Genomic DNA, 27,664 nt, shown 5'->3' with positions numbered 1-27,664 from the left:
ACACCAGTCAGGGCTAGCAAATCATTCTTTATAAACTGAAATTATACTGTCAACAAGATTATACAAAACAGTCAATCTTCCTCAAAACAGACCTACAGAACCCTTTTAAATTATGAGTACACATTTACATATAGAGAAATCATATCCCAATAATAGTTTATTCATTAAAGCCATCTAATGAAAGATATCTCTGAGCAAATAGGGATAAATCTTAAGATACATGCAGTCAGACACCAGGGGGTTTACCGTAGTGTCTGGAACATAGAAGGCAGTCAATAAATATTTAAAAAATGAGGGGATTGCTTGAAAATTAAAAATATATTTATTTTAAAATATTTTATTCTGGGCTTCACTCTCCAAATCAGAATGGTGTTATATCAAAATCTGACATCTTAACTAAGAGTCTTTGCTATGTTATTAATTAAAATATAATTTTATTTGGATTTTCTTTACCACTAGTTCCTTTCAAGAGTGACATGCATTTTTGTTTGTTTTCTCTCTTTGGAGAATCTGTATTCTTTCAAGACCCCTAATGTAGAGCTTAAGTTTGCGTGGTGGTAATTCGGTCAGACTTAGCAAGTGGTCCATGCATGGCACAGCCATGAGGGGGTTGGGAGGGGGCTGATATGGATGGGGTGTGGATGGGGAGGAACTGTTCATATTGTTTTCTATATTGATGTGAGGTTTATTTCTCATTATTTTGGTGTCTATAGGACTTTCAAATTGAGAGTTACAACATGAAGTTCATTATAATAATTCCCAGGTGGAAAGAGATGGGGAAGAAAGGCGTGAAAAAGAATAATAGCAATATGTGTACCTACTTTTTGATGATCAGATGTGAAATCGTTTTGTTTCAGCTGCTTTTCACATCAGTTCATGCTAAATATTCCTGGAAACTGCAATTATTGTTTGGATATATAGAATATATAGTAAAATCTTCATATTTTGCCAGTGGTTTTTGCTTTTGTTTTTGTTTTGTTTTGTTTTTACTTTAAATTAATCCCTGGATTGGGAGTGTAAAAATAAAAGGCCATTTCCTCCTTTGAGCAAATTGAATGTTGAGGAAAATGTAATAGAATTACACAGAGAAACTTTTGGTTATATCACTACTTACATCAAAACCTTTTTTTTTAATGCTTGTTGTAGAATGAATCATTCACTTGTGAAGACATGGTCAAAGTACCACAAGCTAAAAACCTACATGTTTTTGTCATTTAACAGGAAATCAGCTGCCAACACACAGACTTTCTGAGCCTTGATCCAGCTTCTGTCAGTGCCGGCTGCCTGGCCAGTCTGCAGCAGCCAGTGGGCATCTGCCTTCTGGAGGAGGCCTTGCTGCACCTGGTGCCTGAAGAGCCACCTTCCAAGCGAGTTCGGGGGAGGCCCCATCTCCCTCCTGATGTTCTCAGGTGGATGGAACTTGCCAAGTAAGCTCTGTGATCCAGACACTCTTGGGAGAACAGTGCTTTTCGCCAAAGTAATGAAGAAAAATCTTGACTTCATTTTGGCAGAAAAGGAACAAATAAAGTTGATAGTAACACTTACAAAATGTTTTGCAAAATCTTTCAGGTTGAATACCATTCTGTGAATCAAGAATAGTTGTCATGACAAGGAATAGCTAGCCCAAGGAAAGAAATGAATTAAACCTGATAATTTCTTTCACTATATAGTTTTTCTGGACTTAGGGTATTATGCACTAAGTTTGATTTCCTGTAAAGTGTGGCTGTAACTTACAGTTTTTAGTATTTTGAATGTTTTTGCTGCTTTGCTATACTGAATAGAGGATGATTTATAATTTTCATCAGGATTCAAACTTTTAGGGACAATTTAGTCTAATTATTTTCTTTATTTGGGGAAAGATTCCATTTTGTAGTTATGTCATTTTGCATTATCTGGTTCTTCCTTTACCTGTGGTTTTATCATAACAGGTAAAACAACAGATAAGGGAAGCCTGAGAAGCCTTATCCTGAGAAGCTTGCTGGATTAAGTTGAAATTTAATTTGAACTTTATTTTCTATCTCTGATTTTTTAGATCTTCAAATTCTAGGGGAAAAAAAGAGTAAAGAGTACAAGTTCCTTGCACTTTTCACTGTTTTATGGCCATTTCTATCTTTTTAAATTTAGACTATGAGTGAGTAAGGCATTGTGTCAGATGCTGAGAAGAGTTAAAATATGAATTCAACATTTCTCACAGACTTACAAAACTAGCCATCCAGTAGGAAATGTATGTGCATATATACTTACCTAACCATAATACAAAGTAGGAGGTGATGAGTTCTCTGAGATATTTCAGAGAATGCATCTTGGCTTTTTTGTCTTTCAGATGTACATGGTGGAGCAAAAATAGGTTTACAATTGTGAATGCGTAAAACACAGTTTATTCTTGTATTATTTATTAATTATTGTATTATTTTCCATACAAACAATTGTAAACCTACTTTTGCCCCACCCTGTATGTGAACAATAAGTAACACTTTGTATATTTAGCATTTTCAGGGAGTGATAACTCATGTAATATGTATTTATTGGGTAAATGAAGCACACACTTTTAAACATTTTTTTTTAAGTTTATTTAATACCTTCTAATACTTTTGTGTATAATACTTTTGGATTTCTTTCAAACAGTTTTGAGAACATAATTGAGACTTTCTTGATATGTCATAGTCATGATTTTGCCTCTGTTAGAGTCCACATAACCCAGGGACCTTGGGCCAGTGTAAGCTGGACATGAGGCCAATCTCTTCTGAGTTTCTGAAAATTTGTAGCTCTCATCTTCTCTTGGGCTCTTAAGTTGTTAAAGTTTAAAGTTTACCTTTACTTTTTTTCTTACCTTTAATGCTATGAGTAGGGCAATAAGAGTGCCATATGTGTAAGATGTAGGCTCTGAGGGGGAGCTTATGGGACTCTTTTGATGTAAATATATGAGATTTCATACCTGGGAAGGGACCAAATTGGAGAAAAACCGAGGAGGAAGCTGCACTCACCTGACTGGTCAGGTGACTACAGATTCACGAACAGTGACATTTGTGTTGAAACTTTATAGAGGGGGGAAATTTTTCATGGGGAAGGGAACAAACTTATTAAACACTTATTTTAGAATGTCTTGGTTATTCTAAGTAACCAAGGGAGAAACTTGGTTGATGGAATTAAGCAGAATTGTGTTAATGAGAGAAGATAAAGAATGCTCTAGCAAACATTAAGGCTATAGGAATATTACTTGTCAATAGAATTGAGATTGTCCATGGAACCCAGATTAAAACATGGCATCAGTGAAACCTGGATTAATTTTTGCTCACTTGTTGGTTCTTGACTACCTTCCAAGTTTTAGAGCTAGACAAGGATTCTAAAGAGTTCACCTCTAGATGTGTGCTCTGTTACTGTAGTGGTACCATTAACATGGAAGAAGTTTATTTAATGACATAATTTATACATTATAAACCTATGATATTTTCATATTACACTGTAAATGCACCTTAGAATAATTTCTGCCTTCTATATGATTAAAGTAGTAAAACTTAATGGTAATGTCAAAATTTTTAAGATTTTGTAATTTTATAAAAAAAATATTTTAGTTAATATGTGATATCTTGACATAATAACATTATTATAATAAATACTTAAAGTTTTTGAGGTACTCACTAATTTGGACTTTTCCTTTGCTTTGTTTTATAGACTGTATAGATCAATTGGAGAATATGATGTCCTCCGAGGCATTTTTAGCAGTGAGATAGGAACAAAGCAAGTCACCCAGAAAGCATTATTAGAAGAAGCCAGAAGTGATTATTCTGAAGCTGTTAAGCAGTACAATGAGGTAAAATTGATCTCTAGCATATGTCAGTTGATTAAATACTTTTGTTCTCTGTATGGAAACAGTTAGTTTTACATTTTAGAGCTTCATAGTATTTCAGCTTTATTCCTTAAATTTTAACAAAAAGCAGGGAATGGTTTCATAATAACCAAAATGTGAAATATTGTTGTCTCTCTTATTCTTTTTAAGAAAACATCACTGAGGCCCTGGCTGTGTAGCTCAGTTGGTTAGAGCATTGTCCTGATGTGCCAAGGTTGTAAGTTTGATCCCTGATCGGGGCACATACAAGAATCAACCAGTAAATGCATAAATTAGTGAAATAACAAATCAATTTCTCTCCCCCCCCATATCCTTCCCTCTAAAATCAATAAGTAAAAAAAGAAAACATCATAAAAGAGAAAGCATTTCATAAACTACCAAATACTGTAACACTGTAAGATATTTTAATATCTGCTAGCATTATGTAATTTCTATTTGAGTAGTTTTCCTTTGGCAAGTAAAACATTTATGAAGAGGTAAGTGAGGATTGGTTTTAAGAAGATGACTATAAATTCAATTTTATACATTTTGTGTTTTGAGTTGCCAGTGGCTATCCCAAGTGTAGGTGTCTAGCAAGTATTTGAAATTCAGGATCTGTGACCTATGAGACTCTTGAATGAGCAATTCAGGTTGTATAATTCTCTGCAACTTCTGTACATACTCTATTTTCTAATTTTTATTCTAAGAACTTTATACATAGTAAGTAACCCACAGTACTGATTTAATTCTAATTATGGATCATTTAAAGTCTTCATCTTGTTAACTGGCTCCATTGGTGAGCTTCTCAGAGAAATGGTTTTTGTTTGGTTAGGGCTTTTATATTTATTTGTTACTGTACTATTCCTTTTGGGTTTTTTTCTCTTCCCTTATCATAAACCTGAAAATGATTATCCTTACTATGAATGTTGTACTACCTGCATTATTTCAAATATATTTTATTTGTCTTCTTTCGAACTTTGTAACATAATCTTAGGAACTTTTCTTTGCCAGGCTCTTAATAAACAAGAGTGGGAGGACGGTGAGCCCACAGAAGCTGAGAAGGATTTTTGGGAACTTGCATCCCTTGACTGTTATAACCAACTTGCTGAGTGGAAATCATTGGCATATTGTTCTACAGTCAGTGTTGATAGTGAGAACCCTCCAGATCTAAATAAAATGTGGAGTGAACCGTTTTATCAGGTGAGTAGAATTATTTTTGCTGTCACTGCAATAAATACTTTAGAGGGTCAGGTATTCTCTAACTAATGAAGTTGCTTAACACTTTTCATAAATAAAGAAGTAGTAGTTTTGAAGCATTAGTATATTTATATAATGACTCCCCCACAAACTCCTTATTATTGTTAAATCTCTTAACACTTGTAGCTAATCCTTTCAAAATAAATGGCATTCATTTAAAAATAAATATTAACATCCCTGATATAACATGGAAGGGTATTTCCTGTTTTCTCTGCACTAGGTCACAGGCTACACATGGGTCATGGGCCTGCCCCAGTTCCTGGAGCAAGACAGTTCCCCACTCACAGGGTCACCCCAGCCCAAACAGGGCGGCTCTCCTAATTCCTCTCACACAGCTGCTGTCTTGGCTGTGCTTAAGATTCCTCACTTTGTATGTAACATCCAGTTGTCTTTCAGCTAAAAGTACATGGTTCTACTTTCTATAAAATATATAGTTCCTATATATTCTCTGGTTATACAATGAACAATTTTAAATGAACATGTCAAAAAAATACAGTTTTTTGGCTCGAAGTAATGAACATAATCACTTTGGCTCTAAATCTTGACCTATAAAATTGTACTACAGAATATTATAGTAATAAAATAACTAGGCATGCTCAAATTGGCTTTCTGGAGTTACAAGTAGATTCTCATGTTCCTTAGGAGACCTATCTGCCTTACATGATCCGCAGCAAGCTGAAGTTACTGCTTCAAGGAGAGGATGACCAGTCCCTGCTGACATTTATCGATGAGGCTGTGAATAAGGAGCTCCAGAAGTCTATTATAGAGCTTCATTATAGTCAGGAACTAAGTCTTCTTTACATCTTACAAAATGATGTTGACAGAGCCAAATATTATATTGAAAATTGCATTGAGAATTTTATACAGGTAATAGAGATATACCAATTTGAAATATACCATTTCTGTGATAGTTTTAAAATCATTAAACACATGAATTAAAAAAATAAAAAGAAATTTTTATTTACTATTAATACCAGCATTAATATTCTATTTTATTCTGATCTCTCCCTTTACTCTGGTGGGTTTTTTTTTTTGTCTTAATGCCTTTTTAAATCCTTTTTTTCTGTTATAAAAGTTTCATTTTTTTGTTTTTCCTTAGGTTTTTATTTTTCTCACTATGCTCAAACAAACAAACAAAAACCATTTGAGACCAGACTTTTTCATTTGAAGTAGTTGAATAGAAGTTTAATTGCTTTGTGAAGAAGAATATCAATCTTCCCTGTTCATTTTCTGCCATTTTTGCCTTTTTGCTTGCCTGAAAATCTTCTGATGTTTATTTTTAAAGTCTTTTGTCTTGTATGACCTATTCACATTTATCATTGTCTTACGTTGATCATAGAGGCATATTTATTGCCTTTTATCTTCAAACATTTTTGTTTGAAAAGAAAAGTTGATTAGTTCACTTGAGGAAATTTACTGAAGAAGAAAGAATTGGCTTCTCTACTTAGCAATTAACATTATAGAATGTTGTGATTTTTTTAGTGTTGGCAAGTAGAGGCAATGATAGGCCATTTGTATTGATTTTATTGATTTCAATGAACCAAAATGTGATTGAAACCTAATTTTTTTCATGTTTTTTGTTAATTGCTTATATGACCTAATTATTTACCACACTGAGACACTTTGTGTAATTTTATGTATTTATATGGTAGTTGCTGTATTTCACTGTAGAACTATATTAAAATTCCAAGTTTTAAATTGACTTATAAACAATGCTAAATGCCTTTTTTCTAGAACTATTCTAGTATTGATGTGCTTTTACACAGAAGTAGACTCACCAAATTGCAGTCTGTACAAACTTTAATAGAAATTCAGGAATTCATCAGCTTTATCAACAAACAAGGTAATTTTTTAACCTATTATTTTCTTTCGTTTATACTTGTAGAAGAATGCTAGCATCTGATTTTCTTCTTTTTTTATTGAATGTATATATATTGTTAAGATATGGGTTAGAAACTGCTTTGAGTTCATTGTAAAAATATATATTTTGAGATTATTAAAATGAATGTTTTAAAAGGTCAAGCACTATTCTAAGCACTAGGAATGCAAAGCCAAATAAAACAGGCTGCCCATCTTAAAGAAGTTTTCAAAATAGTGGGGTAGTTTCAATACAGTGTGATACCTGCTAAGGCAGAGGCACGTACAGGATCCCCTGTGAAACAGATGACAGAACTGGACTGAGGGGTGCAAAGGCTCCTGGAGGAGAGGCCTGAGTTAAGTGTGGAAGTGGGAGAGGGGTTTGCAGAGTGCCTGCCTGCCTGCCTGACGGAAAGCCTGCTTTCAGGCGCCCGAGTTCTGTGACTGGCTGCCAGGTGCCCTGAGCCGAGGGGAGGCTACGTGCTCAGACCGTGGTCTTTGCCACCACCACATAGATTTTTTCCTAGTGCCCACTGGAGGCCACCCAGAGCCAAAGGAAAATAGTATTTCCTCGTATATCTGAATTTTAATTGTTGTCTTAAGTAATTCAGAATAGTCTGAAAGACCTTTTTCAGAGTACTAATCAAGTGTTTCTACTTCCCAGAAGCTATGGTAATCCCTTTTTCTGTAGTATCTAGTTTTTAATAACAGTTTTATGAGACTAAGATTCTTTTCCTCATTTTGTAGGGGCTTAAATATTAAATAATTTTTCCATACTATTAAAGTTAAAGATCCAGATTTTGAACCCAGAACTGTCTGATTTAAGCTTGTGTTCTTAACCACTACTTTCCACCAACAGAAAGTCAAGGAACATATAGCAAGGACTCATGGACAAAACCAAAGGGGAAGAGCTGAGGGAGGGAAGGTGGGAGGGGGCAAGGGAAAGAGGTGGGGGGAAGGCAGAGACAAATGTATTTAAAAAGTAAATAAATTAATTTAATAAAAAAAAAGAAAGAAAAAGAAAAGTAAAGCTTTAAAGCATTAGCATTGTGAAATTTAAATTTTATGAGAATTATTATGAATCCCCTGTCCAAAACACTTGAAACCAGATAGTTTCATAATTATTATTATTATGTAACCTTGTGCACACACCAGGGCCTGGGGCAGTATTCCGTAATTAAATACAACCATGCATTTCTAACTTCAGTGGTGAATATTCACACGAATGGCATACAAAGGCTATACGTAGCCCTATGCCAATTCAGATTAGATTTGCCAGGACAATTGGCTGCAACCCCAAGAAAATAACCTTTTCAGCTTTCAGAGCTTTTTTTGATTTTGGAATTGTGGATGAAATAGACCTTTACTAAATGTAAAAATGTTATGTTTATTTCCCCACTTTATACCCTAAAGAAATTGAGTTTTTATGTCAGAATATATTAGATTTAATATCGTAACTTTGTATTTCTGTTGTGATAGAAGAGAGAAAATTGTTTGATTTGGGCAAGAAATTTAAATTAGGTTTATATTTATTAATGACAGCCCTACATTGTAAGTTGTTCTTGTCATTAAGCTACGGATAGAGATACCCTTTAATATTATTTTTAGGTAATTTATCATCTCAAGCTCCCCTTAAGAGACTTCTGAAAACCTGGACAAACAGATATCCAGATGCTAAAATGGATCCAATGAACATCTGGGATGACGTCATCACAAATCGGTAAGATGTGATCTTTTTGAGTTGAATATGGATTATTTTCTGCAATTGCCAGAACTGTTTCTCCCCTAAACTATGGTTTAGAAAAATTTGGGGTTTGAGTCTAGTGTAGGTATCTCTCATCTTGCCAATTTCCCATTTAAATTGTTTTAACAAAACTTTCCATGTCAGCAGTATATCCTTTGTCCTCACTTGTCCCCTGTGGGAGAATTGCTGCCCAGTCACTTTGAGTTCACCTTGTGCTGGGTGGTTGATGACCACGATCTGGCAATAAGAGATAGCAAGGGAGCAGCAGGGGCTGTGCCCCAGGTGCTTTTGTCTCAGGGCCAAATGTTAGGCAGTCATGTGGCAGCAAAGAAAATACTGCTTAATGATTTTTAATTATTCTGTTAATATAACTTCCCTGCCTCCCAACATTATTATATAATTATATTGATCAATCAGTTGATTGATTGATATATAGCACATTACCAAGTCTGAGAGCATTTTGTTTTCCTCAGCTGGTAACAACCCTGGGTAAGCCACAAAGCAGTTATTAATTATATATTTAAGAGAAGAGGCAATAGATCTAGAGAGGTTGTGAATTATGTTCTGCAAACATACACAGTAAGTAGGATTCAAGGACTGTGGCCCCACATGTGGTATTTTGCCATTATAGTTTTAATTTATTTTTTATACTTTCTGTTTTTTATTTTGGGATAGGTTTTTGTCTATAGAAAAGTTGCAAGAAAAGTAGAACTCTCCTGTCTACCTTTTACCCAGATTCACTTTTTTAACATTTTTAACTTGTCACATAAGCTTTTTTATTCTCTCTCCACATACACATTTTATTTTCTGAACCATTAGAGGGTAAGTTGCATACATATGTCTCCTTACCTTTTATCAGTGAACATTCCCTAAGGAAAAAAAGTATTCTCTTACATAACCATGGTATAAGAATAACTTGACAACTTTCATTTTTTTAATTGAATTTATTGAGGTGATACTGGTTCACACAACCATAGAGGTTTCAATGTACAACTCAATAAAACATTATCTACACACTGCGCTGTGTGCCCTTTGCCCAAAGCAAAGTCTCTTTCCATCCCTATTTATCTGCACTTTACCTACATCCACCTAGTCCCCACCCGCCTTTTCCTCTATCACCACACTGCCCTCTGTGTCTCTGGGTTATGTATGTGCTTTTTGGCTAATCCCTTCACCTTCTCTCATCCAGTCCCCAGACCACCCTCCCCTCTGGTCACTGTCAGTCTGTTTCATGTATCCATGCCTCTGATTCTGTTTTGCTAGTTAGTTTATTTTGTTCATTAGATTCCACATATAACAAATATCATATGGTATTTGTCTTTTTCTGACCAGCTTATTTCACTTAGCATAATAAATTCGAAGTCCATCCATGATGTCACTGAAGTTAAGATCTTTTTTTTTTTTCCCGGCTACATAGCATTCCACTCTGTAAATGTACCACAGCTTTTTTATCCAGTCATCTACTAATGGACACTTGGACTGTTTCCAGATTTTGGCTATTGTAAATAACCGCTGCAGTGAGCATAAGGATGCATATATTGTTTTGAACTGATGTTTCGGGTTTCTTCAGAAATACTCACTGAAGTGGAATTGCTAGGTCTAAAGGAAGTTCCATTTTTAATTTTTTGAGGAAACTCCATACTGCTTTCTACAGTGGCTGCAGCAATTTGCATTCCCGCCCACAGTCCACAAGGGTTCCCCTTTCTCCGCATCCTCACCAGTGCTTATTGTTTGTTGATTTATTGATGATAAGCCTCTCTGGCAGGTGTGAGGTAATATCTCAATGTGGTTTTAATTTGCATTTCTCTGATGATTTATGACAGTGAGTATCTTCTCATACATCTGTTTGCCCTCTGTCCTCTTTGGAGAAGTGTCTATTCAGATCCTTTGCCCATTTTTTAATTGCATTGTTTGTCATCTTGGTGTTGAGTTGTATAAGTTATATATATATTTTGGAAATAAACCCCTTATCAGATGTATTGTTGACAAATATATTCTCCCATTCAGAGTGTTCCCTTTTCATTTTGTTCATGGTTTTTTTTTGCTGTGCAAAGCTTTTTAGTTTGATGTAGTCCCATTTGTTTATTTTTTTCCTTTGTTTTCCTTGCCCTAGGAAATATGTCAGCCAAAATATTTCTGTAAGAGATGTCTGATATTTTACAGCCTATGTTTTCTTATAAGATTTTTATGGTATCGTGATTTACGTTAAAGTCTTTTATCTATTTTGAGTTTATTCTTCTGTATGTTGTATGTTGGTGGTCTAGTTTCATTTTTTGCATGTACCTGTCCAGGTTTCACAACACCTTTTTTTTTTTTTTTTAATTTTTTTTAAATTTTTTTTAATTTGCATATTATATTTTTTTTAATTAATTTATTTACTTTTTAAATACATTTGTCTCTGCCTTCCCCCCACCTCTTTCCCTTGCCCCCTCCCACCTTCCCTCCCTCAGCTCTTCCCCTTTGGTTTTGTCCATGAGTCCTTGCTATATGTTCCTTGACTTTCCCCTTCCCTTCCCTTTCCCTGCCCCCTCCTTCCCTCTTGTCTCTGTTGATTTCTTTTCCTTTCAGTGTTGCTGGTCATATTTGCCTTGCTTCTTTGCATTGTTGGTTAGGTTCCGCTTATAGGTGAGATCATATGGTATTTGTCTTTCACCCCCTGGCTTATTTCGCTTAGCATGATGCTCTCCAGTTCCATCCATGCTGTCGCAAAGTTTAGTACTTCTTTTTTTCTTTCTGCTGCGTAGTATTCCATTGTGTATATGTACCATAATTTTTTGATCCAATCATCTACTGATGGGCATTTAGGTTGCTTCCAACACTTGGCTATTGTAAATTGTGCTGCTATGAACATTGGGGTGCATAGGTTCTTTTGTATTGGCGTTTTGGTGTTCTCAGGGTATAGTCCCAGCAGGGGAATCGCTGGATCAAAAGGCAGTTCCATTTTCAGCTTTCTGAGGAAATTCCACACTGCTTTCCATAGTGGCTGCACCAGTCTGCATCCCCACACCTTTTAATGAAGAGACTCTTTACTCCATTGTATAATCTTGCTTCCCCTGTCAAATATTAATTGACAATAAAGATGTGCTTTGATTTCTGGGCTCTCTATTCTGTTCCATTGATTTATATACCTGTTCTCATGCCATTTCCAGGTTGTTTTGATTACAATAGCCTTGTTGTATAGTTTGATATCAGGTATTGTGATACCTCCAATACCTTCGTTCTTCTTTCCCAAGATTGCTAATGTTATTTGGGATCTTTTTTGGTTGCATAAAAACTTTTGCAACGTTTGTTTTAGACTCGTGAAATATGCCATTGGTATTTTAATAGCAATTGTGTTGAATATGGATTGCTTTGGATAGTATGGTCATTTTAATGATATTAATTCATCCAATCCATGAATGTGGTATATGCTTCCACTTATTCGATATTCATCAGTTTCTTTCTTCAATATCCTAATATTTTCCAATATGTCTTTCGCCTCCTTAGTGAAATTTATTCCTAGGTACCTTATCTTTTTGGTTGCAATGGTAAGTGGGATTCTTTTCTTAATTTCTCTTTCTGATAGTCCATTATTGGTGTATAAAAATGTCACCAATGTCTGAATATTAAATTGTATCTTACCACTTGCCTAATTCATTTATTAGATCTAGTAGTTTTTTGGTAGAGTGTTCAGGGTTTTCTACATATCATATCATTTGTGAATGATGACAATTTTACTTCCTCCTTTCCAGTTTTGGATGCCTTTTATTTCTTCCCTTTGTCTGATTTTTGTGGCTAGGACTTCCAGTACTGTGTTGTGTAAGAGTGGTGAAAGCAGACATCCCTGTCTTGTTCCTGATCTTAAGGGAAACACTTAGTTTTGCCCATTAAGTATGATGTTGGCTGTAAATTTGTCATATATGGCCTTTATTATGTTAAGATGTGATCCCTCTATTCACAGTTTGCTGAGAGTTTTTATCATTGAGTTTTGTCATGGGTGCTGGATTTTATCAGATGTTTTTTCTGCATCTACTGATGTGATCAGTTAATTTTTATTCACTTTGTTTATGTGATGTACTGAATCTTGTTTATTGATTTGTGAATATTGTATCAACCTTACATCTCTATAATAAATCCTACTTGATCATGGTATATCATCTAATGTATGGCTGAATCCAGTTTCTTAATATTTTGTTGAGGATTTTAGCATCTATGTTCATCATGGATATTGGCCTATAAATTTCTTTCTTTGTAGTGTCTTTATCTTGTTTTGTAATTAGAATTATGCTAGCCTTGTAAAAAGAGCTTGGAAGTCTTCTCCTGTCTTGAAATTTTTGGAATGGCTTGAGGAGGATAGGTTTTAGATCTTCTTTGAATGTTAGATAAAATTCTCCTGTGAAGCCATTCAGTCCAAGACTTTTGTTTGCTAGAGTTTTTGCATCGATAGAAATTAGTGCATCAATTTCATTAGTTGTAATCAGTCTATTCAGGTTTTGTGACTCTTCAAAATTCAGTTTTGGAAGATTGTATGTTTCTGTGAATTTACCATTTCACCCAATTTGTTGGAATATAATTGTTCATATTATTTTCTTACAATCCTTTATATTTGTGTGGTGTCAGTTGTTAACTTCTCTTTCATTTCTGATTTTATTTATTTGGGTTCTCTTTTTTTTTTTTTTCTTTATGGGTCTAGGTAAAGGTTCATCAATCTTGTTTTTACTTTCAAAGAACCAGCTCTTGGTTTCATTGAACTTTTGTATTGTTTTTTTTTTTTTTTCTCTTTATGTCATTTATTTCCACTCTGATCTTCAGTATTTCCTTTCTTCTACTTACTTTGGCCTTGCATGTTGTTCTTTCTCAGTTCTTTTAGGGGTACAGTTAGATTGTTTATTTGAGATTTTTCTTACATCTTGAGGTAGTCCTATAGTGCTATGTACTTCTCTCTCAGGACTGCCTTTGCTTTCGTATAGAATTTGGGTTGTTGTGTGTTCATTTTCATTTGTTTCAGGGTAATTTTTAAATTTCTTTCTTGATCTCATTGTTAACTCATTTATTTATTTTATTTTTTTATTTATTTTTTATTCTTGTTTAAGTACAGTTGTCACCATATTCCTGCCACCACTTTCTGCTACCCCACACACCTCCATCTCCCACCCTCAATCCTTCCCCACTTTGGCTTTGTCCATGGGTCATTTATACATGTTCCTTGACACCAAAAATGTATGCATTGGCCCTTTAAATGGCTCTTTGAGTCTCCAGCCGCCCTTCTCTGGCAGAGAGGAACCCTGATGCTTTTCGCAGCTGGTTGTTATCTGCGTACTTTTTGGTTCTGGTGCTGTAGGCAGGGAATCCCCGCTTAAGGTTTACACCCCACTCTTCTCAGGGCAATCCAGCTGGCTGCTTAAATATTCCTCTGGTGCTGCTGCCTGTGGATACCCAACCAGCCTTCTTGAGTCTCTGCTGCACTCCTTACCAGTCAGATAGTGCTAAAGTTGATTCTGTCTGTCAGAAGTTATAAGGCTTCTCTCTGGCTATTGTTCAGTTGTTTGTTCCAGGTGATTTCTCCACAATTTAGTTGTAATTCCAGATTGATCCTGGGAGGAGGTCATTGTGACTTCCGTCCACTCCTCTGCCTCATTCATTTTTTTAATAACATGCTATTTATCTCCTTGTGTTTCAATGTTTTTCAGGGTTTTTTAATTGTAGTTGATTTCTGATTTCATACCAATGTGCTAAGAGCAGATGCTTGATATGATTGCAGTCTTCTTGAATTTCTTAAGACTTTAGTGTCCTAGCATGCGGTCTGTCTTTGAGAATATTCCATGTGCACTTGAAGAATGTATATTCTGCTACTTTGGGATGAAGTGTTTTTTGTTGTTTTGGTTTTTGTTTTTTCTGTGTGCACTTTTTTAAAAATTTATTTATTTTTTCAAATACCTTTGTGTCTACCTTTCACCCACCACTTTCCCTTGCCCCCTCTCCCCTCTCCCTCCCTCAATCCTTCCCCTTTGGTTTTGTCCATGAGTCCTACTATATGTTCCTTGACTTTCCCCTTCCGTTCCTTTTCCCTGCCCACTACTCTCTCCTTCCCCCTTGTCTCTTCGATTTCTTTTCCTTTCAGTGTTGCTTGTCTTATTTTCCTTGCTTCTTTGTTTTGTTGGTTAGGTTCTGTTTATAGGTGAGATCATATGGTATTTGTCTTTCACCCCCTGGCTTATTTCACTTAGCATAATGCTCTCTAGTTCCATCCATGCTGTTGTGAAGTATAGTAGTTCTTTTTTTCTTTCTGCTGCATAGTATTCCATAGTGTAAACGTACCACAGTTTTTTGATCCCATCATCTTCTGATAGGCATTTAGGTTGCTTCCAACACTTGGCTATTGTAATTGTACTGCTATGAACATTGGGGTGCATAGGTTCTTTTGAATTGGCGTTTTGGGATTCTTAGGGTATAGTCCTAGCAGGGGAATCTCTGGATCAAAAGGCAGTTCCTTTTCAGCTTTTTGAGGAAATTCCACACTGCTTTCCACGATGGCTGTACCAGTCTGCATTCCCACCAACAGTGTACTAGGGTTCCCTTTTCTCCACAGCCTCGCCAGCACCTGTTGTTTGTGGATCTGTTTATGATGGCCATTCTGACCGGTGTGAGGTGGTACCTCATGGTGGTTTTGATCTGCATTTCTCTGATGCCTAGTGATGCTGAGCATCCTTTCAAATGCCTCTGGGCCCTCTGTATCTCCTTCTTGGAAAAGCATCTTCCCAGTCCTTTGCCCATTTTTTGATTGGATCGTTTCTCTTCTTGGAGTGGAGTCGAGTGAGTTCTTTATATCTTTTGGAGATCAAACCTCCATCTGATGTGTCATTAGCAAATATATTTTCCCATAGGGTTGGCTCCCTTTTCATTTTGCCGATGTTTTCTTTAGCCATGCAGAAGCTTCTTATTTTGATGAGGTCCCACTTGTTTATTCTTTCCTTTATGTCCCTTGCTTTAGGAGACATATCAGTGAAAAAATTGCTGTGTGGGATATCTGAGAGTTTCCTGCCAATGTTCTCCTCTAGGACTTTGATGGGGTTGCAACTTATATTTAAGTCTTTTATCCATCTTGAGTTTATTTTTGTGTATGGTGTCAGCTGATGATCCAATTTCAATTTTTTGCAATAGCCATCCAGCTTCCAACAAATGCTGTTGGGAGTGCTATTATTACTCCATTTTATGCTTCTGCCCCTTTTGTCAAATATTAGTTGCCCATATAGACCTGGGCTTATTTCTGGGCTGTGTATTCTGTTCCACTGGTCTATGGGTCTGTTCTTGTGCCAGAACCAGATTGTTTTGAGTATAGTGGCTTTGTAGTATAGTTTTATGTCTGGTATTGTGATCCCTCCTACTTTGTTTTTCTTTCTCAAAATTGCTGTGGCTATACAGGGTCGTTTATAGTTCCATATACATTTTTGAAATGTCTGTTCTATTTCTGTGAAATACGTCATTGGTATCTTAGTAGGGATTGCGTTGAATCTATAAATTGCGTTGGATAGTAGGGACATTTTGATGATATTAATTCTTCCAATCCATGAGCACAGTGTATGCTTCCATTTATTTGTGTCTTCCTTAATTTCTTTTTTCAATGTTGTATAGTTTTGTGCGTAAAGGTCTTTTACCTCCTTGGTTAAATTTATTCCTAGGTACTTTATTTTTTTTGTTGCTATATCGAAAGGAATTTTTTTTTCTGATTTCCTCTTCTTCTGTTTCATTGCTAGTGTACAAAAATACCTTTGATTTCTGAATATTGACTTTGTATCCTGCTGTTTTGCCAAATTCACTTACTAGATTGAGTAGTTTTTTGGTGGAGTCTACAGGGTTTTCTATGTACACTATCATGTCATCTGCAAACAATGATAGTTTTACTTCCTCCTTTCCTATTTGGATGCCTTTTATTTCTTTTGCTTGTCTGACCACTGTGGCTAGGACATCCAATACCATGCTGAAAAGAAGTGGTGAAAGTGGACATCCTTGTCATGTTCCTGATCTTAGTGGGAAAGCTTTTAATTTTTGCCCGTTGAATATAATATTGGCTGTAGGTTTTTCATATATGGCCTTTATTAAGTTGAGGACTGCCCCACTTATTCCCATTTTGCTGAGTGTTTTGATCATAAATGGGTGCTGTACCTTACCAAATGCTTTTTCTGTGTCTATTGAGATGATCATGTGGTTTTTGTCTTTTATGTGATGTATTATGTTTATTGACTTGCGTGTATTGAACAATCCCTGTATCCCTGGGGATGAATCCCACTTGATCGTGGTGGATAATCATTTTAATGTATTGCTGGATGCGGTTTCCCAATATTTTGTTGAGGATTGTAGCATCTATGTTCATCAGCGAAATTGGCCTGTAGTTTTCTTTCTTTGTAGGGTCTTTATCTGGTTTTGGGATTAGGGTGATGCCAGCCTCATTAAAAGAGTCTGAGAGTCTTCCCTCCTCTTGGATTTTTTGGAATAGTCTGAGAAGGGGTTCACTCTTCTTAAATGTTTTGTAAAATTCTAATGTGCAACCATCCGGCCCTGGGCTTTTGTGTGCCGGGAGTTTCTTGATTACTGCTTCAATTTCGCCAGCTGTTAATCAGTCTGTTTAAGCTTTCTTTTTCTTCCTCTTTTACTGTTGGAAGATTATACTTTTCTAGAAATTTGTCCATTTCATCGAGGTTTTCAAATTTCTTGGCATATAATTGTTCATAGTAGTTTCTGACAATCCTTTGTATTTCTGTGGTATCAGTTGTTATTTCTCCTCTTTCATTTCTGATATTATTGATTTGGGTCCTCTCCCTTTTTTCTTGATGAGCCTGCTTAAAGGCTCGTTGATTTTATTTATCTTTCAAAGAACCAGCTTCTGGATTGGTTGATCCTTTGAATTGTTCTTTTTGTCTCTGTCATTCAGTCCTGCTCTAATCTTGACTATTTCCTTCCTTCTCCTTGCTCTGGGATTTATTTGTTGTTGTTTCTCCAGTTCTTGAAGTTGTAGTGTTAGGTCTTTTATTTGAAATGTTTCTATCTTTTTTAGGTAAGCCTGTATTGCTATGAACTTCCCTCTCAGGACTGCCTTTGCTGTGTCCCATAGGTTTGGGACTGTTGTCTGTTCATTTCATTTGTTTCCAGAAATTTTTTGAGTTCTTTTCTTGTCTCATTATTGACCCATTCATTGTTTAATAGTCTACTGTTCAGTCTCTATGACTTTGCAAGTTTTTGAAGTTTCTCTTTGAGGTTGATTTCCAATTTCAAGTCCTTGTGGTCCGAGAAAAAGTTTGGTATTATTTCAGTTTTCCTGAATTTGCTGAGGCTTGCTTTGTGTCCTATCATGTGGTCTGTCTTTGAAAAACTTCCATGACCATTTGAAAAGAATGTGTATTTTGCTTCTTTGGGACATAAGGTTCTATATATGTCATTTAAGTCCATTTGATTCAGTGCGTCATTCAGCTCCACAATATCCTTGTTGATGTTTTGTTTGGAAGATCTGTCCATTTTTGACAGTGGGGTGTTAAAATCCCCTACTATCAGTGTGTTGCTGTCTATATCTTTTTTGAAGTCGTCCAAGATTTTCCTTATAAACTTGGTTGGACCTATATTGTGTGCATATAAGTCAACAATGTTATGTCTTCTTGATAGAGTCTTCCTTTAAGTATTATAAAGTGTCCCTCTGGGTCTCTTCTTACGGACTTCGTTTTGAAATCTATTTTGTCTGATAGAAGTATTGTTACCCCTGCTTTCTTCTCTTGTCCATTTGCTTGGAATATTTTTTTCCATCCCTTAACTTTCAATCTGTGTAGGTCTTTTGTTCTGAGGTGGGTGTCTTGTAGGCAGCATATGTGTGGGTCATGTTTTCTTATCCATTCAGCTCTCCTGTGTCTTTTGATTGGGGCATTTAGTCCATATACATTGAGAGTTATTACTGACAGAAACTTACTCATTTCTTCTCTTTGTATCTCTGTTTTTCTCTTTCTCACTGTTTTCCTTCATCTTCTTAAACCAGTCCCTTTAGCATATCTTGTAGTGCTGGTTTGGTAGAGATGTATTCTTTTAGCCTTCTTTTGTCTGGGAAACTCCGTATTTCCCCTTGTATTTTAATTAAGAGCCTTGCTGGGTAGAGCAGCCTTGGCTGTAGGACCTTGCTTTCCATTACTTGGAATATTTGTTGCCATTCCCTTCTGGCTTGTAGTTTTTCTGTTGAGAAGTCAGCTCCTAGGCGTATCAGGGCTCCCTTGTATGTTACTTTCTCCTCCTCCCTTGCTGCCTTGAGGATTCTCTCTTTGTCTTTGATAGTTGCCATTTTAATGATGATGTGTCTTGAAGTGGGCCTCCTTGGCTCCCTCTTGAGTGGGGTCCTCTGTGCCTCCTGGATCCATGAGAGCTTTTCTCCCCTCAAATTGGGGAAATTTTCCATCATTACTTTTTCAAGGAGGTTCTCTATCCCTTGCTCCTCCTCTTATCCTCCTGGTATCCCTATTACGCGGACATTATTGCATTTCAGGTTGTCCTACATTTCCCTAAATGCCTCTTCGTTCTTTTTGAGTCTTTTTTCCGTTTTTTGTTCTTTCTGGGAGCTTTTTTCTACCTTATCCTCCATCTCACTGATTCGATCCTCAGCTTCATCCAGCCTGCTTTGGATTCCTTCTACTGTGTTCTTCAATTCAGAAATGGTATTCTTCATATCCTCTTGTGTCTTCTTGATAGTTTCTATGTCCTTTTCCAGGCTGCTATAGTTTGCTGTAAGATCCTGATAGTTTCTCTGCAGTTTCTCATAGTTATCTTTGAGCTGGCTGAGCTCATTGAGCTTCCTTAGAGCCATTGTTTTGAATTCAATATCTGAGAGTTCCCTTGCCTCTATTTCATGTAGCTCTCTCTGTGTGGATTCCCCGTGTCCACTCATTTGGGGGGAACTTCTTTTTCTTTCCATTTTTGTGAGAGTCTATTATTCATTCATTCATTCATTCATTCATTTTTGCTTCTGCTTCCATTGATCCATCTAGATTTCATAACTTTGTGGTTTAAACTTATATGGTAGTAGGCGGGTCATTTATTTATTTATTTGTTTATTTATTCTTTTCTTTCTGGGCCTGCTTCTGATGATGTCAGTTGTTGACCCTATATGACCTTGAGTCGTTTGTTTGAGCCTTCCAGGAATCTACTCTCTGTGTGTGACTCCTGTTTTGGGCAGCTCTGTGACCCCTTCGGCCAGGGATCCACTATTTTTGCAGGCCGTAATTGCAAGCCTTCTGGCTCCTACTCCCGGTTCTGCCTCTTCGGGGGCACGGCCTGCCTGTGCAAATGGAGAGGGATTCTGCTCAGTGGATCTCAGATAATCCTCCTGTTTTTTCCCCAACCCCTCCGTCTCCAGTCTCTCCTCAAGAGTCTCTATGCAGCTATGTGTCCCCTTTGGCCAGAGATCCTCTATTTCTTCCAGCCAGTCTGCATTCAGCCCTTAGGCCCACACGCCCACAAGCTGTGTGCGGAGTGCGCAAAAGGCAGGTTAATTGATTTTCTTATGCCTGGGCCAGGTGGTAGCTGCAGAGCGGGAGGTGAGTTATTATCGGGGCTCCGCTGGCCACCGCCTCTGTTCTCTTCACAAAGTTTTCCTCGCCAATCTTTCCTCAGGCACCAGCCCACTCTCCTGCCACCTCTACCCAGAGATCAAGGAAGGCAGCTGCCACTGCAAATTTTTGCGTTGGCCCTTTAAATGTCTCTTTGCATCCCCAGCCGCCTGTCTCTGGCAGAAAGCGCCTCTAAGCTTTTCGGTGTTGCGTTTTGTCTGTGCATTTTCCTGGTTTCAGCTGCTGTAGTCCAGGGGTCCCTGTTTATGGTTCAGACCCCGTTCTTCTCAGGGGGATCCAACTGGCCGTTTCAATGTCCCTCTGGTGCTGGTGCCCGTGGGCGCCCAGCCCACCCTCTCGAGCCTCCACCGCACTTCTCACCCATTGGGATGTGTGAGAGTTGAATCCACTGTCTGTCCGCGGCTCGAAGGCTCCTCTCCCTCTATTGTTGCATTGTTTTCCAGGTGATTTCTCCACTGTTTAGTCGCAATTCCAGTTTGGTCTTGGAACTGACCATTCGCTCCTCCGCCATCTTCTTTCTCCGGAAATGTTTTATAAGTATCAGTTATATCCATCTGATCCTGTATGTCATTTAAGGTCACTGTTGCCTTGTTGATTTTTTTGTCTGGGAGAGCTCTCCGTTGGTGACAGTGGGGTGTTAAAATCCCCTACAGAGATTATGTTGCTGTCGATCTCTTCCTTAAAGTCCACCAAGATTTTCTTTATATATTTAGGTCCTCCTATATTAGGTTCATATATGTTGTCAAGGGTTATATCCTCTTCTTGGACCTAAGCCCTTTAGTATTATGTAGTGACTCTTTTTGTTTCTTGTTATGGCATTTGTTTTGAAGTCTTTTGTCAGATATAAGTAAGTAGTGCTACCTCAGCTTTTTTTGTTGTTTGTTTCCATTTGTATGGAATATTCTTTCCCATCCCTTCACTTTCTGTATTTCTTGCAATACTAGTTTGGTAGTAATGGACTCCTTTAGCTTTTTATTTTTCTGGAAAGTTCTTTATTTTGCATTCAATTTTAATGATAGCCTTTCTGGATAGATTAGTCTTGGTTAGGTCCTTGCTTTTCATCACTTTAAATATTTCATGCCCTTCTGGCCTGAAGTGTTTCTGTTATATTAGCTGACAGCCTTGTGGGAGTTCCATTGTAGGTAACTAATTGCTTTTCTATTGCTGCTTTTAAGATTCCCTTTTTGTCTTTAACCCTTGGTATTTTAATTTTGAAGTGTCTTGGTGTGGGCCTCCTTGCGTTCTTCGTGATTGGGATGCTCTATGCTTCCTGAATTTGTGTGACTTTTTGCTTCACCGGATTAGGGAAGTTTTCATCCATTATTTCTTCAAACAGGTTGTCTAACCCTTGCTCACTGTCTTTTCCTTCTGGTACCCCTGTTATGCAGATATTGCCATGCTTGATATTGTCTCAGGGGCCTCTTATACTTTCCTAAATTTCCTCATTTTTTAAATTTTCTTTTCTTTTAGATGCTCTGCTTGGGTGCTTACGGTTATCTTGTCCTCTAAATTGCTAATTGGTCCTCTGCCTCATCTAACTGACTTGATTCCTTCCTGTGTATTCTTCATTGCAGATACTGTTCTGTTTATATCTCACTGTTTGTTTGTTTGTTTTTTTTTATGGTTCCTATGTTCTTTTTAATGCTCACTCTCTCTTTGTTTAAGTTCTCACTGAGATCATTCATCCTTCCTCTAAGGTCCTTGAGCATCTTTATTACCATTGTTTTAAATCTGCATCTAGTATTTTGGTTCCTTTGATTTCATTTAATTCTTTTTCTGGAGATGTCTCTTGTTCTTTCTTCTGGGGCATATTTATTTTTCTCCCGATTTTATTTCTAGGTATTAGGTAGCTCTGCTATGACTCCCAAACTTGTTATGGTGGCTTTCAATGAAGGTGTTTTATGGGGTTCAGTGGCATGATCTTCCAGATCACCTGAGCTCTCTGCTCCAGGAATGTTTGTTGCGGGTTATGTGCACCCCCTGTTGTAGGTGATTCTTAAATGTCGTTAGCCTTTTTGTGGGTGGAGTTAACTCTACAGGCTGGCTGACTATATGGGTGAAGCTTGATCACTCTGTATGCGTTGCTGTGCGGAAGCTGCCCCAGGAGGTGGAGTTATTCCCAAGAGGGCGTGGTGCCTACCAGAATCCCCCTTTGGGTGTGCTCCTTATGTGGTTTTTGGATCAAGCTCTGGTGTGGTTTGAAGCCCACTACTGGTTCTGCTGATCTGGGTCCACTTGGGTGGGGTTCAGGTATAGGTCAATGTCAGATGTTGTATATAACCAGACTTGGGCTTTCTGTCTGGAGCTATCACACATTTTACTCTTTGTGGCTGTATCTCCTGGGCTCGAATGTGTTTCAGAGAGGCCAATATGTGTACAAAGGTCAGCTTTCTCCAGCTTGGTGCTCGGGGCAGGTATATAAAAGGTCTGAAGCTCCCTGAGGTCCAACTCCACCTGTCAGCTGCTCTGCCCCCCTGAGGTTGCTGGGTGTTCCTCCAGAGCCTTTCAGAAAAAGACTAGAAAGTGGGCTCAGGCTGGCTGTGACCCACAGACACTTCCACAGATTTCAAGTTCAGTAGGGTGGGACAAATGGGGTCGGGTGGATTGGGCTTGTAGGTCCCCTACTTGCTCATGTGGTCAAGCACTCAGTGAGGGAAAAGTGGCCCCTTCTCCAAAGTCAAACCACTCAGTCTATGCCAGAGTCTCCAACTCCAGTTCTCCAGGAAGAATCACTGTAAGTTCAGGTTGGGTGCAGCCAGCCATCCCCTGTGCAGGGGCAAGCTCTGCTGGGCAGAGCCACTGGGCTCAGGAGGACAGATAAAAGAGCATTCCATTGGGGACGATGCTGGCCCGGCCCACAAGAGGGGGCTAAACACTTTGTCTTGGTCCCAGACAGTATCCTCCAAGGGACTCACACTCTGAAAGTCCCATTTCTAAGCCACTTTCCCTTCTCTCTGGAGAACTGAGGTCAGTCAGGTGAGTGTCTGGGACTTGGAAGGGCAGATCTAGTCTCCCATTAGGGGTAGTGACCTCAAGCCTGCAAGGTCCCCTGGTAGATGAGCCAAAGGCTCTTTTCAACAGTAAGCAGGCATTCAAATTAGTTTCTCTGCCCATGGGGGGCTACCATATAGGCCTCAAGGTTGGAAAAGCTCTTGTTTGGAAATTGAGTTAAGCAGAGTTGGGCACCAACTTTCCCATCTTGATGGGCCATGTTTTTGTCTTAGATGGGTGGGGCCTCCATCTGGGCTCCTTGCTCAAGTGGCACTGTAATCAGAGTTGCAAGGTGAACGATGCAGAATTAGGGAGCTCTGGTTAAGATTCCTGGTTAGGCCAGTCTGGAGGCTGTATTCAGTGGTGGGTGGGGCTATAAATTATCTTTCCTGCCTGGTTAGGGCTTCAGAACTGGCCCAGTGCTGGCATTGTGGTTTGTTTAGGGATGACGTCAGGCAGAACTGCACACCGAGCTCTCTTGTCAGATGGGCCCACTGCATTGGCTCTGCTGACACAGGGCTGCTGGCTGAGCTCTCTTTGTTCAAGTGCTGCTGTAATTGGGGTTACACGGTTCGCTATGCAGATTCCCAGGAGCTCTGGTTAAGTGTTCTGGTTGGCAGGATTGGAAGTTGTGTTCAGCAGCAGATGCGGCTAGAGATCAGTTTTTCCCTGACAGGGCTGCGCCAAAGAACAGCCCCTACAGCTGTCAAGGCTCTTATTTTGGAAGCAAGTCAGGCTGAACTGTGCACCAAGTTCCCTGGCCAGATGAGGCTGCTGGTGTGGCTGTGCAGATGGGCAGAGCCACTGGTAGGCCTCTCTGCTCAAGTGCTGCTGGGCTAAGCAGCATCAGGAGGCTCTAGTCAGGCTTCCTGGTCGGTCAGTCAATGCCAGGAGCTACAGTCAGCAATTGGCAGAACTATATAAATTAGCTTCCCTGTCTGGACAGAGTGGCAAAACATGCTTCAAGGCCAGCAAGACCCAAATCAAGCAGACCTGTGCCCTGTAAAGTTCCCTTCTCAGAATGGGCGACTGTCTTGGCTCTGCAGATGAGTAGGGCCGTTGGTTAGGACACCTACTTGGGCACTGCTGTTGAGTAGGAACTCAGTCTGCCAAGATCCAAGGCCTAACTGCTGTGAGCCCCACCCCCTTCTGTCACCGTCTGATCTGCCGTGATCAAGCCCCACAGATTCCCCCACAGTCCCTGTGAGGTGAGATCTGAGTGGGCCCACAAATAGTGACCCACCCTGCGGGGGTAGCTGGATGTTCACCTCGGGCTCTTTTTTTCACTTGAGAAACTGAAGGCTCCGGGCTACGGGTTGGGGAACCCTCTCAGAGCAGTGCTGTGCCGACCTGGGGAACAGGCCATGTGGTCATAGTCTTAGAATGCAATCCATCTCTATATACAAGGGTTGATGGGTGTGGTGCCTAAGACATAACCTTGTGTTCTAGGATTTTCACAATGATGTCTTGTTCATGAGTTAGTTGGTTTTCTTTTGAAGAGGACTGAATTCGAGAGCAACCCGTGCCTCCATCTTGATGACACTGCTCCCCCTTCATTGTGTGCATGGTGGTTTGCATTGTTTGCTCTTTGAATATGAAACAAATGTTGCATTCTTGGGACAAACTGTATGGTTATAATAATCCCTTTTCTATATTCTCAAATTTCCTAATATTTGGTAAGAATTGTAGTGTCTATATTCAAGTGGGATGTTGGTCTGTAGTTTTCTTTTTTGTATTGTTTTCGTCAAGTTTTAGTATTAGGATTATGCTGTTTTCATAAAATGATTAAAGTCAAGTTCCCTTCTCCCCTTTAGAAAAGTTTATGTAACATTCTTTTTATTTCTTGAACATTTGAAAGTATTTACAAGTGAAATTATATGGACCTGGGGTTTTGCTTTAGGGAAGACTTTCAATAATGCATGTAATTTCAATAGATATAGGGCTACTTAAATTTTCTATTATTGTATGTCAGGTTTGCTAAATTATATTTTTCCATTTCATCTGAGCTGTCAAATTGTTGACATAAAGTTGTTTTACCTGTAGTTTCCGTAGTGGGAACCCCTTTTTCATTACTGATATTTGCAATTTCTGTTCTTTTTTTTTTTTTCCTTGATCAGCCTTGCTGTAGAGGTTTGTCAGTTGATCTCAAAGAACCAGCTTTGGCCTTTGCTAATTTTCTTTATTACCTATCTGTTTTCCATTTCATTCATTTCTGGTCTCATTTTTAGTATTTTCCTCTTTCTACTTTCTTTAAACTTCCATTACTCCTATATTTTTAGTTTCTTGCAGTGGAAGCTTTGATCATTGATTTTGTACTTTTTTCCCTGATATAAATGTTAAAGTCATACATGTCTTTCTAAACATCACATTAGGTGCATACTTCAAATTTGGGTATGTTGTGTTTACATTATCATTGTGTGTTTACATTATCATTATCAAAGCAATTTTCATGTGATTTCTTTTAAAATAATTAGAACTTTTAATTTTCAAATAGGTGAATTTTCTGTCCTCATTGTTACTGATAATTCCATTGTGGCCGCAAACCACATACGGTTTCAATCTTTTTAAATATATTGAGACTTGGTTTATAGTCTAGCATATGATCTGTTTTAGTAAATTTATTATTGTACTTGAAAATCCTGTATATTCTACAGGTCTTAGATGTAATGTTTCAATTAGTTCAGAGTGGTTCACAGTATTTTTCAGATTCTATATGTCCTCACTGATTTTTTTTGTATCGTTCCATCAACTACTGAAATATGGATTTTTAAATCTGTTATGATAATGGAATTGTGTTTTTTCTCTTTAATTCTATTTTTCCTTACTATATTTTAAACTCTATTATTAAGCACATATACAGTGATAATTGTTATATCTTACTGATGAAATGTTCTTTTATCATTTTGTTGAAGTAATGATATATTGAAATACAGACATACCTCTGAGATATTGCATTCAGTTCCAGCCCTCTGCAATAAAATGAGATATGCCTATTTGTATGTGATGTGTGTGTGTGTGTGTATTTGGACTATTCTCTCTCGTTGGCATGCATCGATTGTTCCATTGAGAACAGATACAATTTCCTGGTTCCTTGTGTATCAGTTAATTTTGAATTGTATCTTAGAAATTGTGAATATCATTTTGTGTAGACTCTTGAGTTCTTTTATAATTCTCAAAAGAATGTGTATTGTATAATCCCACTTAGATTTGGATAGTAGACTCTGTCTTGCCTTCTGATTCAGTTCACTTTTCAAGCCTTTCCTTCACTGTGTTGAGCCAGCCCTGCACATGCATACTTCTAGAGGTAAGCTGAGACTTATGTGGCTTCATGTACAGAATTAAAGGGTCCTCTGTCTCTCTCCCCTCCAGGATTCCCATTATGACCTTTGGTCTGCCTCGGTTCTTTCCAAAGTTCTCCTGACACAATAGAAGGGGTTTTCTCTCAGAATTGTATAGTTACTCAGGCTGCCTCACCAGTCTGCAGCTCTTGTTACCCTAGGGCAAAACTGGAGGAAGAAAGAAAAAACAGGAGCCTCATACCACCTCCCAATTTTGACTTTGCTCCATATACAGTCTGCTTTTATATATTCTCTTTGAGTTCTTAGATGATTATACTAGGCATTTTATCCAGAGTTTCTAGTTATTACTAGGAAAAGCATGGGCTGTAGGGGCTCACACTGACATACCAGAACCAGAACTCTGTTATTAGTAGAAACATGTTTCTTTTCCTGGCTCCATTCTCCACAGCCTGATACAAGAACATGCTATGCTCTATAAGACTTCTGTACCTTGGTTCAATTTGTTCCTTCTGTCTGAAACTTACTTCTTTTGTCACCTGAAATTGAATACATTCTTCAAAGCCCAGGGAAAAGTCCACCTCATTTTGTGAAAACTTACCCACATCCACTAGTCATCCCCCCTCTGCTTTCTTTGAGCCCAAGGCACTTTATTCATACTGGTAGTGTAACATTTGTTTCATTCCTTAATTATTTCTTCAAATATTTATTAAGTACTTACACCACTTTTACTTGCCTATTCTCATAATTAAAAACAGAAAGCTTAAAAAGAATAAAACAGCAGCAGCTCTTGGGAGGGAAAGGACCTTTGTTTATTGGGGAGAGACCAAGAAACACAGAAGCAGGTAAATTATTGGAGAGGCTTGTATCTTCAGAATAACCAAAGAAACAAAAGGAAGAGATACGGGGCTCAGGGGATTGAGCACCAGCCTGCGAAGCAAAGGGTCGCTGGTTCAATTCCCAGTCAGGGCACATGACTAGGTAGCAGGCCAGGTCCCCAGTAGGGGGCACATGAGAGGCAACCACACATTGATGTTTCTCTCCCTCTTTCTCCCACCCTTCCTCTCTCTCTAAAAATAAATAAGTAAATCTTAAAAAAAAAAAATGGAAGAGATAT

General features: G+C 38.1%; 1 protein-coding gene across 1 annotated transcript in view; it reads left to right on the top strand.

Moving 5' to 3' along the window:
• The window catches only part of PRKDC (protein kinase, DNA-activated, catalytic subunit), a 223,763-nt gene that overhangs the window by 157,236 nt on the left and 38,863 nt on the right, over nucleotides 1-27,664 (top strand). The window contains exons 63-68 of the mRNA XM_054595436.1: nucleotides 1,222-1,427; nucleotides 3,673-3,811; nucleotides 4,838-5,026; nucleotides 5,726-5,950; nucleotides 6,818-6,926; nucleotides 8,549-8,660. Coding sequence (XP_054451411.1) covers nucleotides 1,222-1,427; nucleotides 3,673-3,811; nucleotides 4,838-5,026; nucleotides 5,726-5,950; nucleotides 6,818-6,926; nucleotides 8,549-8,660 — 980 coding nt within the window. The remainder of the gene's footprint in view (nucleotides 1-1,221; nucleotides 1,428-3,672; nucleotides 3,812-4,837; nucleotides 5,027-5,725; nucleotides 5,951-6,817; nucleotides 6,927-8,548; nucleotides 8,661-27,664) is intronic.

The sequence above is a fragment of the Pteronotus mesoamericanus genome, unplaced genomic scaffold, assembly GCF_021234165.1.
Source record: "Pteronotus mesoamericanus isolate MK-2021 breed Mesoamerican mustached bat unplaced genomic scaffold, CSHL_Meso_final scaffold_54, whole genome shotgun sequence".
Classification (NCBI taxonomy): domain Eukaryota; kingdom Metazoa; phylum Chordata; class Mammalia; order Chiroptera; family Mormoopidae; genus Pteronotus; species Pteronotus mesoamericanus.
Note: the sequence above shows the minus strand (reverse complement) of the source record. Positions and strands in the feature narration are given on the sequence as shown.